The sequence below is a fragment of the Rhipicephalus sanguineus genome, chromosome 1 (assembly GCF_013339695.2).
Source record: "Rhipicephalus sanguineus isolate Rsan-2018 chromosome 1, BIME_Rsan_1.4, whole genome shotgun sequence".
NCBI lineage: Eukaryota > Metazoa > Arthropoda > Arachnida > Ixodida > Ixodidae > Rhipicephalus > Rhipicephalus sanguineus.
The window spans coordinates 116681347-116696934 of NC_051176.1; the positions used below are offsets into that span (position 1 = coordinate 116681347).

The 15588-nt window shown below is 48.2% G+C and overlaps 1 protein-coding gene across 1 annotated transcript in view; it reads left to right on the forward strand.

Moving 5' to 3' along the window:
• The first annotated feature begins 2752 nt into the window (after window positions 1-2752).
• The window catches only part of LOC119396484 (ragulator complex protein LAMTOR3), a 75978-nt gene continuing 63142 nt past the window's right edge, over window positions 2753-15588 (forward strand). Inside the window, exon 1 of the mRNA XM_037663732.1 lies at window positions 2753-2842. Within this exon, the coding sequence (XP_037519660.1) occupies window positions 2768-2842 (75 nt within the window). The 5' untranslated portion in view covers window positions 2753-2767. The remainder of the gene's footprint in view (window positions 2843-15588) is intronic.

The window sequence follows — 15588 nt, forward strand, 5'->3', positions numbered from 1 at the left end:
ATAGGTTGCGAAAAAATACTCTAAAAAATACAATACTTTACGGAACGCCTTAAATATCTGCTGTTTACTTGAAAAGGAATGGCACTATCTTATTATCGCCCATTGACGACCACTACTTTGTCTCACGATGTGCTTTGTGGTGAAGCAATGCTGCAATTCTGCGCCCATTTTGATTATTTTTTTTAAATTCTACGAATATTACAGACAAAATAGGACTATATCACATGGCTGGATAGTTGGCAGTAAGCGTGTCAAAAAAGTATTGAAGTCGATGACCGAGTAGTTTCTATGTGGAAGGGGCTCAAACATTGAAAAATGTGTGAAATGCTCCACGTTCAGGCACATGTAGAGTGGTGATGCAGTCCAAGTAAAAATGCACGCTTGGTCTCGTTGGGAAGAATAAACAAAGGAGATTTATTTGTGAAAGTTTAATCGGAGTGTTTTTTTTTTTGTTTTTGGCGAGAAACAAAAATTTATGTTGAGCATTCGTGGCGTGCCTGGGCGCGGGCCCGTAAGTCCGCTTCACTGCGCCGCCACTGTTCCTTGGGGCAACGGAAGTATGCAGCGCCCACGCGGGTGGTACGATCGTGTGCTGCTGTGAGTTTTCACGTTGCTGAAAACTTGCAAACAGTGTATATGGCTGGCAGAATGTTTCGGAAGGGCACTAAAGGCTGCCGGTTAGTAGTCGGAGCAGAGCACGATTTCATTGCCACGTCACTGCATGCACACGTACGACAGGCGTAGAGCTTGGGTTGTGTTTTCGATCTCTGCGGAGGTTGCAGTTCTTACTTCCGTTGCCGACGTATGGTTTTCGCCACTTGAAATTCCTGTGTTGCTGAGTAGGTGGTGAGCCCGGCATTAAGAGTGGTCAGTGATGATGACACGAAAAGGTGAAACGTGCGCGTACCTTTGAGGGAGATTGTAGACTAAAACCTTGCTGAGAGCTCAACTTTCTGCCACGCTGCATGCGATGCTTTCATCTTAGTAATCGCCTTGCGATTACAAAGCGAAGGCGATAGACATTTAAAAGGACGAAATGCGGCTTCGTCCTTTTGTATATTTATCGCTTTCGGTTTCCGTTGTACAGGCTCTCCGTCTAAAATATGACACGATAGCAGTATACTCACCATTCGCAATGTTTATCTTACGCGCTGCCAAGGTATGCGGCCGAAAGACGAACCTTCGAGTGCCGCGTGCTCGCTCGGCGACGCGATTCACCGGAGCAAAGTTCACCTCTGCCGAAGATCCGAGCGTTATAGCACCATTCGGCTCCGAGGCACGAATGGCGCGAGTCACGTTCAAGCGAGCTGCCCATAAAAAAGAATTATAAGTGTATTCCCGGTGCTTGTTAGCCACTTTTATTACATAATAACATATTTTAAACGAACCATCACTCGTTTTCCCTGACACTTCGTCGGCGGCACTGCGGAAAGCTGAAGAATGCGTCTCGAAACGTGAAAACTCACCGCAGCACACGATCGTGCCACCGCGTGGGCGCTGCATACTTCCGTTGCCCCAAGGAACAGTGTCGGCGCAGTGAAGCGGACTTACGGGCCCGCGCCCAGGCACGCCACGAATGCTCAACATAAAATTTTGTTTCTCGCCAAAAACAAAAAACGCTCCGATTAAACTTTCACAAATAAATCTCCTTTGTTTATTCTTCCCAACGTTCCACTTCGAAACTACTCCGTCATCGACTTCAATACTTTTTTGACACGCTTACTGCCAACTATCCAGACATGTGATATAGTCCTATTTTGTCTGTAATATTCGTAGAACTTTTAAAAAATAATCAAAATGGGCGCAGAATTGCAACATTGCTTCACCACAAAGCACATTGTGAGACAAAGTAGTGGTCGTCAATGGATGATAATAAGATAGTGCCATTCCTTTTCAAGTAAACAGCAGATATTTAAGGCGTTCCGTAAAGTATTGTATTTTTTAGAGTATTTTTTCGCAACATATGTTTCACCCACTACGGCAAAATTCAAATAACTGTAACAGACAAGAAATTTTTTTTTCCAAAAAATACTTTCCGAGGGCAAATAGTGCGCTGATTGAACGTCCACAATTTTTTACAATACAATTGGAGAGGGTCGAGCGCAGTGTCTGGGACGTTTGGCGTGGAATGACCCGTTGTCATTATAATGGCTTGCGTATGCGCAGTAACACTTTTGCAAACTGTCGAATGCTTCTCATTTCCGACAGACTTACGAGCCTGTAACATATCGTTCATTCCGCTTAACGTACGTGTGCGGTTAAATATTTCGAGCATTCGCCATTCAGACGAAACGTGCCTGTCTAGACGGCACGAGGAGTGCGAGAGAACAAAGACAGGCTCGCGGCTACGGAAGGCTGGCATCCCGCGAGGATCACGTGTACGCCGCCGGATGCTCGTCACACGATGCCGCGCGCCATCCAACACCCCGGGCCGCTTCTAAACAAATACGCGCAGAGCGCGATAAACTTCAGTTCAACCCTTCACGGCCAACAAAAGGTATTCCACGGTGCATCGTCTATTCCCAGATAGCAAGGAGCTTCCCAGAACATCGGCATAACTACATTCACTTTTCGCGGCTATTCCCATGGCGGGCTCCGATGGCAGAAAATGAATGGGAAGGATGGGGGAGAAGGAGAGGCTGGTAGAAGAAGCCTGAGCTCAAGTTTACCGCTCGATGGGAGCGCCGCTGCCTCTGCGAACGGCGAACCACGAACGCAAGTGACACTTGCCGAACGGACGACACACTCGCGAGCATTCGGCTATAGAATGGCGCAGGTGCAGTTCTTGTCCCTGTTTTCGCGATGGATGAAGCCGGTGGACGAGTTTGGACCAGGCCTGGAGGTCAGTACCCCTTTGCTTTTAGCTGTCATCGCGGTGCTCAAGCAAATGCGTGAGACCGAGAACACACCGTAAGCTTATATCCGTACTCCGCGAAACACGTGGGGGAAGGAGTAAAGGTAAACGAGGATCAGCATTGCAGAGATCAGTTACTCCAAGCAGACGATCACTGGAGCCTGTAGAGATATGTTTACGTTCCGAAGTGCAAGGCCCTTTCTTTCTTCTTTTTTTAAACTATCCTCTTTGGCTTATATCAGATAACAAGACAAGCGCGGTCGTACACGTTGGACCCGATGTCTCAAAAGCGCTGTACTTCTCGTGGATCAAGTGACAACCCTCCTATTTCGTGCTGTTGGTGATAGCATTTATAAGTGGTACGAGACATCAGCTGTCTGTATATTGTGAACTCGTTATATGTATTCATTGCTGCGTTTACCGGGCAGATGTTTTACTCGAAGCGAAGCTGGATGCTCTAAACGCAATTGGGCAAACTCAAGAAGCTCAAAAAGAAGCTAAAAGACGTAAAAAGATTAGGATTGAGGCAGTAGTCGGGAAGAGCTTTCTCAACCACGTTCACGACCATTTGGATGATCATCGATTTAATTTACACTTTTATTCTTCACGTCGTTTCGAGGTTTTACGCTGACCACGCGTCCAGTTACTGTTGCGAACTATCTTTTCACTTCACGTTATATTTGAAGAACTGCTTTCCTGAACCCCCGAGATAGCATTTCTACAGGGCGGAAGCTATTTAATCATTGTGGCAAAAAAGGCAGAAGTGTAACGTGGTGACTTTTAACGCCAGGAGCCGAGTGATTCTGCCAGCGCTCTTTGTGGGATGGTAGTGGTTCCAAAAAAAAAAAAAAAAAAAGAATTGCGCTGCCACAGCAAATCAGCTAACACTGGTTTGAGCAGCTGAACTTAAAACGAGGGACAAAAAAAAGACAGACAAGGACGTCGCTGTTGAAGACAAACAGCGACGTCTTTGTTTGTATTCTTTCTATCTGTCGTTTTTTAAGTTCCACTTCTCAAATCAGTGTTAGCTATGATTCATGAACCAAATAGCTCCGGTGAATAGCGTTTTGAGCAAATTAACGCTGCCTCTAGCCGTTGCGTTCCCAAGCTGTTGTGTTCTTTTGTGTTTTCTCCAATTTCTTGTGTTAACCAGCCGCCCCCAAGGAGATTACAAAAGGGCGCAAGAGCTTTGGTAAGTATGTCACTCGGGGGCTCTGGTAGTCTCCTTACCTATCCTACGTAGCCACACCTTCAGTACAGAATTTCCGAAGTGCTTGTTTGCGAAACGTCTCATCCTGCATTTGGCACCTTGAAGCACCGCCGTGGCGGTCATCAACTGGCAGAGCGTCCGCCTAGCAGGCAATATCTCGAACTGGCACTTCGTGGTGTGTAAACTCTTCTCCAGAAAACGGCTTCTCCTCTCCGCCCTCTTCTGTGTTTCATACCCCCCCCCCCTTCCTGCGCTTTTTCTCACAAAGTGGCAGACTCGGGGATGGTGGTCGCAGAGGGCTCACAATTTGTTCCGGAAACGCTTTCTCTCTTAGGAGTGGCTCGAGGTTAACAAATACGCTTATTTCTGCGACCTTCATGGGTACATGGTACAACGTCAAGGGATCCAGGGGGAATGCCGGGCACCAACTGTTTTTTCCCCAATGGGGAAAGTGGTATCCCGGCCTGGCGCTTCGTGAGGGAGGGAAGGAGTATTCTTGCGGAGAAGACGAACTCTGCGCTCTATTCCAACATGTTATTCTGGGTGTTTTGGATTTACAATTGCTTCATTAACATATTTGTCATCGGATTTCGGTTTCTTGGAAGGCATACGATTGCCTTTCAAGAACCGAAATTCCGGCGACGATTAAAAGGGCTCCAAATAAGGCAGTAGTTCATGGGAAGACGGAGGCTTGAAGAGATAAAAAAGTCATTGAACGCAGGGTGTACTGGAGCCAGCGACACACCCTGTTCCAGAATTTTTCACCTGATGAACCGGACTGTCGTTATAGGAATAGCATATCCAAAACACCAAAAATAGCTTGAGGAGGTGGAGAGAAAGAAAGTGTTAGAAAGACAGGGAGGTCAGTCAGTTCCTGCTACCTTGCGCTGGGGAAGGGGTGAAAGCGAATAAAATATAATAGACATGACACCAAAACTGAAAGTCGGGCTAGTTGGTCTTGATTCATAATGTATGGAATTGCACAGCGCGGATAACGGGACGAAACACTTGAAGAAGCACACATGGACAGCGCTGGGTGCTTCTTCAAATGTTTCGTCCCGTATTCCGCGCTGTGCAATTTCATACATTATGGATAGACAGGACACGCTGCAGGAAAATGAACATGGAAGAAAAATAAGGGGTGGGGGGGGGCGAGAGTACTACAATGCTTAAAGGGACACTAAAGGCAAATATTAAGTCGACGTTGATTTTTGAAATAGCGGTCCAGAAACCTCGTAGTGCTGCTTTTGTGCCAAGGAAGTGCTTATTTTGAAATAAAATCACGTTTTTAGTGGTCCGCATCGCGTTAGCGCGCTTCAAATCTCCCGCCTGAAAATACGACTCTCATACGTCACTGCTGCCGTGCCCAACGTTGCCCGCTTTTACTGCGCGGCCGCCGACACTAGTAGCAGCCGAGCGGAAGTAGCGGGACCCACAGTAGCAACAACGGCGCTGCGGCTAAGACTTGCTCGGATGGGCACATTCAAAGCCGTCACCAAGTTGCGGTTGGTCTCGTAATCCTCAGTACAAAAGTGCAGCGAGCACACACGCAGAGGTTTTGACTGTTTAGCACACTGGCGCAATGGCATGTCACTAAGCCACTTCGAGCGTAAGGGTTCATTCCGCGGCATCCAGTGAAAAGACACACCGGTTTCCTTGCTGCAGCACCGGCGTTGTGCACCATTCGGGCATCCGGCAATATCACACGCATGCGGCATTTTGTCGAACTTTCTATCAGAGCGACTTTCACGAGCGCGCAAAACACGCACGGCAGTACGCGATCCCGAAACTACCACTGAGACGGGCGAGGCACAGTTCGGCGAAAACGGAACCTTTGAACCACGCGCGCCGTTCCCCATGGCAACGCCACGGAGGTTTTGTTTTCCATGAATCAAGCGGAAACGAACAAACAGCATTTTATTACGTCTTTTGATGCTCGGAATGTTCTTTTTTTACTGCTGCTAGTTTGATTACTAGTGATTTATTGTTGGCCGACTTCCCTACGTCATCGGGATCACTTCGAAAATGTCCCACTCGTGGCGCGTACAAGTACCTCGGAGTATGGGTAAATGAGGGAGATAGATATATGGAGGTACAAGAGAAAGCATCGGTAGCAAAGGGAAAGAGGAATGCTGCAATTATGAAGCACAGAGCTTTATGGGGATACAATAGGTACGAGGTGCTTCGAGGGCTGTGGAAGGGTGTGATGGTTCCGGGGCTTACATTTGGGAACTCAGTGGTGTGCATGAAGTCAGAGGTGCAATCAGGAATGGATGTAAATCAAAGGACGGTGGGCCGCCTCGCCTTGGGCGCTCACGGGAAGACGACAAATGAGGCGGTGAAGGGTGATATGGGATGGACAGGCTTTGAAGTGAGGGAAGCGCAGAGCAAAATGAGATTCGAAGAGAGGCTGAGGAAAATGAAGAAGAGTAGATGGGCAGAGAAGGTTTTCAGGTATTTGTATAGAAAAAGCGTTGACACGCAGTGGAGAAAAAGAACTAGGAGGCTCACCAGTAAATATACGGCTGGCAGTGCGGGCGATATGGCAACCAGGAGCATTAAGCGGAAGGTCAGAGAGGCGGAGAAGACTTATTGGATGACAGCGATGGAAAAGAAGCCGGCTCTGAGTAACTACCGAAAAGGAAAAAAACGAAATAAGGAGGGAAAGGTTTTATGATAATTCAAGGGGAAGCGCTTTACTGTTTGAAGCAAGGTCGGGCTGCCTGAGAACGCGTAGTTATAAAGCGAGATTCAGTAACGAAGAAGAACTATGTACATGCTGCGGGGGAACTAAGGAAACGATGGAACATGTACTGATTGAATGTGGCGATATTCACCCAGGTATACGTGTGGGCACGAGTCTACATGAAGCCTTGGGTTTTAGGGACAACAATGGAAAGCTGAACACGCCCGCGATAGAAATAAGTAAGAGACGGTTAGAGTATTGGTGGCAGAAAAGTAGAGATAAAGTACAAAAATAAATAATTGGGGGAAAAAAGGTTATTCTGCCTTAAGCGGCAGAGAGATGGACTGTGAATTTATATTTTTTGTTATAATAACATAGATTTAATCAATGTAGATAAGGCATTAGGACAACGTGAAACAAGGAAGTTTTTTCTTTTTTTTCTTTTTTATCCTTCGAGCCTGGTGGCAGACATGTCACCGCCCCGTTATAAAGGGGACGCTCATAGCATCCATCCATCCATCCATTTGGCTTAATTTCTCGGTAAGTAGGGCACTGCTGTTGATAATATTGCCGTTTTAGAAGTTGTCATACATTGGGCTTTCACTCTGACATAAATTGTTATTTGCCTTTAGTGTCCCTAGATCGCAGTGGCATAGGCAGAAATTTATTTCGGTGGGGGCACGTCCTTAGTCCGAGGTGGGTACCGTGCAGGCTAGTGTTGTCGAGTGTCATTTTGTGCTCTGTATCCCACGGCAGAGAGAAATTTCAGGAGGGGCACGTGCCCGGGGTGCCACCCCCTGACTAAGCCACCGCTAGACCGACTCAACAAATTTTCTTTTTGAATGAGCAGACAAACACGCGAGCGACTACATACACATACACACTGGCAGCGCTGACTGACAACTGTATACAGTGGCAAAATGCCAACTGTATTTAGTGGCACTTTATAAAGTCAAAGTGAAGCATGGGAAAGAAAGAATGACGTAAAAAAAAGGGGGGGGGGGCTTGATACCAACAAAGCGTACCGCAAATCAGCCATCCAAGTGAGTAGCACAACAAACAAGGTTCTTGAGTTCATCTTTTCATTCGGAAACCTTTAGTCGCATCCAAGAGAAAAAACAACGCATGAAACAGAGAAAAAGGAATGGTATCTGAAGCACTTGCTACCACATTTCTTAATATGGTAATAATAATAATAACAATTGTTTCGGTTTAACGTTCCAAAACCACGATATGATTATGAGAGACGCCGTAGTGGAGGGCTCCGGAAATTTCGACCACCTGGGGATGTTTAACGTGCACCTAAATCTAAGCACACGGGCCTCAAGCATTTTTGCCTCCACCGAAAATGCGGCCGCCGCGGCCGGGATTCGAACCCGCAACCTTCGGGTCAGCAGTCGAACACCTTAACCACTAATTTCTTAATATGGTAGGCTTCTAAGCTGATTCGCGCGGTCTTGTCATTGATTTTGCCTAGAATCGTCGTCCCTTCAAACCGGGCCACACAACCTGCACAGTTGCGCGTGCAACAAATGTGCCTCCTTCTAGTTTATCCAGTTTTTGAGCTTGTTCCCCTAAATGATCATTAATACAGCGCCCAGTTTCGTCGACATAAAACCTTCCACAAGACCAGTGGCGTAAATCCAGAAAAATCTCAAGGGGTACACACACCTTGATGCCATGGAGGCCATTTTGTTTTTCATAAATATGTCTTTTATCGTTAATTATATAAAAATTAAAATCATGTTTTCAAATAAATTAAAAACAAAAAGAGCCCGGGCCTGGGCAGCTAGTAGTTGCCAAAGTCAGCGGCTAATATGTCATTTGGGTTAAACCGCACAATGAAAATGCCATTTTTTTTGTTATAATGCGTAAAATAACAGCTTTTCTTTAAATTCATCACCAATCATGTATACTGCTAGCCTTCCAAGATTCACCCCTGGAATATTTCTTCTAAAGCGTGTTTTTTTTTTTTTATGACACAATTATACTCGAGGAAGCGCATTCATACTGTCTTGTCAATGTCTTCCACCAGATCATCGACATGAATAAATAACGGTAGACGATTCGGCATTCTTTACCTTGCGCTTCAAAGGCCCGAATAATAAACCCGTGCGGCACGTCAGAAGCCACCCTTAGCATTTCAGAAAGCTCGACCTCTACAGTTCCTTTTGAAACCAAAGACAGCTTTCACTCTTGTACTTTGTTTCTACTTATTGGAAAGACTTAAGATTTCAGAGTTGCTTTTAAGAAGAGTGCGCTTATGCTTAACTGTCAAGCATTTCAAATATGCTGTTTGAAGAGTAAATCTCATGGGGGGGGGGGGGGGGGGGGGGGGGGGGGGGACTCAGGGATGTTCCCCCCAGCCTGAATACAAGGGAGGTCAGGACCCCCCTGACCCACCTATGATTTACGCCACTGCACAAGACATGGGAATGCAATAAACCACTCCAGTGAAACACTTAACAAATGGTGTTTTGGTGTTTTGTGATTTTTCTGGCATCCTCGTTTACAGTGTTACAAATACTTTGGCACAACTTTCCAATCTTATTAGGGACAGAGAAAGCAATGGTGTGTGGCACATCCGTGTGCACGCGCCTGCGTGCGTGCGCGTGTGTGTGTGTGTGTGTGTGTGTGTGTGTGTGTGTGTGTGTGTGTGTGTGTGTGTGTGTGTGTGTGTGTGTGTGTGTGTGTGTGTGTGTGTGTGTGTGTGTGTGTGTGTGTGCGTGTATGTGTGTGCGTGTGTGTGCGCGTTTGTGTGTGCGTTTGTGTGTGTGTGTGTGTGTTAAAATTAATATCACCAAATGATTTGTATTCATTCATGAACCCAAACATGTATACCACGAACACTACAACGCAGCATGAGCACTATAAGGGCTGTTAAATTTTTTTTGCTTTGTTGTTTGTTCTTGCCTTCTACGTTCATCTTGGTGCTATGTTAGACCTTTTCTTCAATAGAAAAATGAAGAAAGTACCAATATGGGGTACTAGTATGCGTACTGCTCCCCTTGTTTGAAGAGCAGCTGTATATAGACGATTTAAGCGAAATAGGTGTGAGATAATACGAAGCACAGAGCTGTCCAGTACGACCCAATATCAATTTCTTTCCCGAGAGAAAGAAAATATAAACCTCACTTTCTCCTTCGCTACCCCCTCCTACACACACACACCGATTCCGATCTGTATGCAGCGCGGTCTGCTCGCGTTTACGCCTCATATGGCGGCTGCAGCACATATCGTTACCAAGAGCTAAAAGGCGAACTTGAGATGAAGCTCCCGTCTGGTATGCCATGCACGCTACTCTTTTAACTCATCTTTTTCCTCTTTTTCTTTTTGAATTCCTTTCGGTGGCCACTGTGCCTTCATAGAGGTGGTGTATCGCTGCGATGGTAAGCGGTTGCACCCTCTACTTACTAATGTTTCCGACGCAGCATTAGCGCACAAGCGTGTTCCGATGTATCCGACACGCACTGTCGGGGTTACCAGCCGAGGTTAACCGACGAACCATTACACACAGAAGGAATGAAAACAATGCCCCGAAAGATAATAGTGCGTGCAGCGTTTCGTCATGGAAACGTCCGAACATTGCGCAAACGCACAGATCTTTTCCCTCCGGCTCATAAAAAAAAGCACCCCGCGAGAGATACACGAGGTATCACAAGTGTTGACGTTATTCCAAGAGTGAATCATTCTTTCTTTTCTTAGATGCATCCGAATAAAGAACGCTTAAAGCAGAATCACTGAGATTCGGGTCGCCAGCCCTGGAGCTGGGATCACTTATCACGCGACAATTGCAAATTATGCAGACAGCCGCATGTAAGTCTTGCCTTGCTCTGGATCATGAAAGGAGCGCTGCAACCTTTCTGCAGCCAACGTTCGGTCGGCCTTTAAATTCAATATTCATCCTTGTGCCGCGTCCCTCACACAACATTGTTTAGAGATTAAGTCACTGGAAATTTAAAAGCCGTTAGTCGCCTTGCTATTGTGCTAAAGTAGTACAACAGTTTCGCAAACACGGCTGAGAAACATATAACATCACCAACTGGTCATCGCCAGCGTTCTCGATTGCACTTCTGTTTCTATGGCATCCGTTATGCCACTTGACTAGACAAACGGTCATCGGTATTACGTTCTACATGACCTCCAAAGCTGTTTTTTTTTTTCAATTTACTTTTCTTAATGTCAATTACAATATCGACTACCCCCGTTTGATTTCTAGTCCCTAATTCTGCGTTCCCGTTGTGTTACACCTAACATTTTTCGCTCCATCATTACCTGCGCGGTTGTTTATAAATGCCTTCTTATGTTCTTCCGTTAGCCTTCAAGTTTATTCCCTGTATATTATAAACGGTATGTTGAGTGAATGTACACTTATATTTTCAAAGGTAGCGGCATGCTGCCAGTCGTGATTTGGTAATGCCTGCCCTGTGCTCCAACACATTTTTGTCCTTCTGTAAATGCTATTCTCATGATCAAGGTCCCCTATCAATATATGACAGCGTTTTACAAAATATTCCCGAAGGTAATGTCTAATCAGATAGCTTAGAAATCTGCACAGTAAAATCTACCTTTCTATATACAGCTTTCGGAATTTACGAAACAGCATCTGACGCAGTAGAAATACCTGCAGTCATGGAGGTACTGCGTCATCAAGGAGCAAAGGAAGCAAATGAATACCTCTGCGAATATCCATAAAGATTTTACCACTACTTTGATTCTATACTGCACAAGCGACAAAATGCCGATCGAGAAAGAAATGAGGCACGGAGGCAAGATCTCTTCAATATGTTATACAGTGTTCAATGTTATCCTCGTAACAATACAACGCATGCTTGGATGTATTCAAGTTATTATAGTGGGAAGTACGCGGAGTAAGAATAAATAGCGAATGCATCAGCAACTGATTATTTGCAGATGACATCGTCCTGTTCAGTTCAGTAACGCTGGGGATCACTTGCAAGAACTGATGCAAGACTTCAGCTGATAATGTGTAGGAGTAAGTCTGAATATTTATATGCAGTTGCTTCGTTTGTATAGTTTAACAACCCAAAGCTACCCAGGCTGTGAGGGACGCCGTAGTGGAGGGTTCCGGATAATTTTGACCACCTGGGGTTCTTAAAGGAGCACTGAAATTGCACAGTATACAAGGGCCTCTAGCACTCCGCCTCCATCGAAATGCGACCGCCGCAGCCGGGATCGAGCCCGCGACTTTCGAGTCGGCTGCCGAGCACCCACTGAGCCACCGCTGCGGCCTTATTTATATGCAGTAGACAAAAGTAATGTTCAGTAACCTGTGAAGAGAACGTGAACTCATGATTGGCAATCAGCCAAAAGCCGTACAAGAACTAGAAGAGTTCATTCAATATGGAGCGGATGCGCTTGTGTAGTGACCATAGCAGATGCAATACGCGAATTCGATCTAATATTTCTTTTCTCTCTCTCTCTCTTTTGTGTTTGTGTGCAATAATGAAACTGAGTTTTTTGTTGAACGGAGTTGACTGCTCATATATAGCATTTTTCTGCCTACAATATGGAAAGGTAATTTCGCTTTTACGGCGAAAGCTGTTATGAGATCACAACAAGGGCCGTTTTCGGCGCCGTAGTTGTCCGCCGCCGCCGCCGCCGGTGTCCGTAACCACTATCGCGCGAAATAAGACAAAAATTAATTAAGACTGTAGGGTTTTGCGGCTGCAGCCAGCCCTGAACCCTTTAGAGATGAGGCTGAGACCCAAAGAGACACGTCCTTACTGGTCCAAGCCTCGGCCGCAACTGCCCGCTGGCAGCGGCTGCCGCGTGACACGAGCGCACATGCGATCGTCGTTGTCTTCTATGCGCTCACAGCCGCCGAGCGTCCCCATACTGCCCCCTCCCCCCGGAAAAAAGTGAGCGAGAATTGCGTGGGCAACTTCACAAGGGTAGCGCGCGCAAGTGTCTTGTCCTGGATATCCTTGGCCACGGCGGACTGCACGTGGCACACACGACCACATGCCGGCGCTGTCCGTCCACAACTACTTGTGGGACCTCTTGGGCTGTTGGACGCCGTAACCACTGACTCGCGCAGGGGTACCGCAGCGCTGCCGCTGTTGCATGGCAGCGTTGTCATAGTGGACGTCTCGCCGAGTCAGCTTTTGCCGTTGTAGCGGTCCGGACCATTCCCGTACGGGTGGCGGCCACTCCTCCAGGTAGTAGTCGAACGCTGGCGACTTCGGCAGCCATGGGTTCGCGACACCCACATAGAAGGCTTGATTGCCTGTGCCTCCGGCGCTCACTCCTCTGTCCTCGCTGATGTTGGTACCTGATCGCTTTTCGTACTCTCTCTCGGCGCAGCTTTGGTCCTCGAGGACAGCCACCTTGCACGCCAGGTCAGGCAAACTGATGCAGTTGCTCGCGTTGGCCGCAGCTTCCTCCAACTGCTCCACCTTTGCTGCCACCCTCTCCACGAATTCCTGCAGCTGCGTCCCCTCTTCTTCCAGTTTGAATTGTTTGTCTGCTTGCTGCTGCCTTGCCTCAAGCCCCGCTTTCAGTCGCCCGTTCTTCATCTCTGCCACGACCAGCACCTGTTTGAGCTTCGCAAGCTCTTCCTTCGTGGTCTTTTGTTCAGTCTCGTTCTTCTTGAGGGTGTGCGACACAGCACGGAGCTGCTTCACCAGTTTGGAGACTTTTGCCAACAAAGTATTCTGGCCGGCCTCGAGCCCTTGGATCCGCTCCTGGTTCTCCTTGCACTCGGCTTCCTTCTTGCTGAGTTCCGCAGTTAGCGCCTGCGCTCGACTGAATTCTCGGTCGCAGTCCTGCTGGGCCAGGGAGAGCTGCGCACGGAGATCAGCCGCCTGCATCCGCAGCTCGTCCATCTGATAGTCCTGGAGTGCACGCTGTCGCTGGAGCTCTTCTTCGTGGCTGCGCCGCACGTTTGCCAGTTCAGTGTCCCTCTCCAGCAACTGCTCCTCGAACTTGGCACACTGCTGCTGCTGATCCTTGAGGCGCTAGCATCTGCAAGCAGCCTCTCCATGCGACTGCACTCCAGCGAGTCCGCGGCCACCTTTCGGTTCAGGTTGAAAAACTGAGCTTCAAAGGTGTTGATTTTGTCACACCAGGATGTCTTTACCTCGAAGAAATGTTGCTGGGGCTCGTCCAGATTCTTTGCTTACTGTTTCTCCAGAACTATTTCTCCGGTGACGGACTCCGATACATCTGGCGTTAGTCTCGTGTCCCTGTGTTCCGGTATCTTCTGTTTCCTCCTCTTATGCCTCGTCTTCTTTCTTTTCTTTACGGCCGCCGCATCGTCGTCATACCGGGACTTTCCAACCTCTGCTTCAAGGTCATCGCAGTCACCGGCCGTGTCTCCAGAAATCGCGTCGTCCAACGCCGTGTTCGCCTCACCGTTCCTGGACGCTGGACCCTCGCTGGCGGACGATGCATCGCCACCGCGTCGCTGGTCGTCCCGCGGTGCCGGCCCGCCGCACGAGCTCGCACGAGCTTCGACGCCGACCTCGTGAGCGCACGCGCCGTCGCTGCTTTCGTCGTCGGCCTTAAGTGCCGCCTCGCTACACGAGCGCGCCAGAGCCTCCTTGACCTGCACGGGCAGCGGGACGCCGAAGCACCGAGGTGCTCCAGGGCGATGATGGCACGCCGCTGCTCGTCGGGGGTCATTTTCCCGGAAAGGCAGAGGCACACGAGAGTCTCGACCGGCTGATGGAGGAGGACCAGGTCGTAGACCCCGTAGGCGGCCATGTCCAGGAACGCCCGTTTCAGCGCCCATAGCTCCGCGAAGGCGATATCGCCGTGCAGGGGGCAGCCGCGGCAGCCGCTGGCAGCGGGCAGTTGCGGCCGAGGCTTGGACCAGTAAAGACGTGTCTGTTTGGGTCTCAGCCTCTTCTCTAAAGGGTTTAGGGCTGGCTGCAGCCGCAAAACCCTAGATCTGGCGCCCAACGGGAAGGACCCCGCCCCGCCATGTTCTGCCCGATCATCGCCCGCCGGATCCCAGCAGCTCCTGATTTCGGCCCCACGTTGTGCGCCAGATGTAGGGTTTTGCGGCTGCAGCCAGCCCTGAACCCTTTAGAGATGAGGCTGAGACCCAAAGAGACACGTCTTTACTGGTCCAAGCCTCGGCCGCAACTGCCCGCCGCCAGCGGCTGCCGCGTGACACGAGCGCACATGCGATCGTCGTAGTCTTCTATGCGCTCACAGCCGCCGAGCGCCTTCATAAGACAAAATATCCGGGATGAAACGAGGTTCTAACCTGGGCCCTCTGCGTGGGAGCCCAGTATTCTACGTCAGAGCCATGCCGGTGCTTGAAACTGCTTTGCAAAAAAGACCCTACAGTACTAGGCTTCATGTCGGGAAGGAACCACATTAACATATGTAATGTAGTGTGGTAGAAGAGTAAAATAACAACCAGGCCTCACACTACGCGAATTCTGCAACCAGGCGTCACACAATGTGAATTGCGCAACGAGTGGGTTGTTGAATGTTTCCAACCCATTCAAAGGTCTGTGCCGTAATTCTTCATCGGCATCAGCCACAGCATCAACAAAGTGCCCATAATGCCTTACAGATGTTTAGCGCGTACCACGGTTCACCGCAGAATGACAAAAAATTGCATAGTGGCTGCTTCCCTGCTTCACAAAAATTATAATGATTTATAGCGTATAGTGGGTTCATCGCAAGCGCACTTCTATTGGTTGACAAGGAAGCCCATAAGGCTCCCATGATTCATTTCCTCAGGGTCTCAACAAAGTTAATTCCCCCCCTCTCTCTCTTTCTCACGTTAACGTATGTTATAAAGCGTGGTGAGAGAGTTAAATAACGACCGGAGGTCACACAATGTGAATTACTTAACTA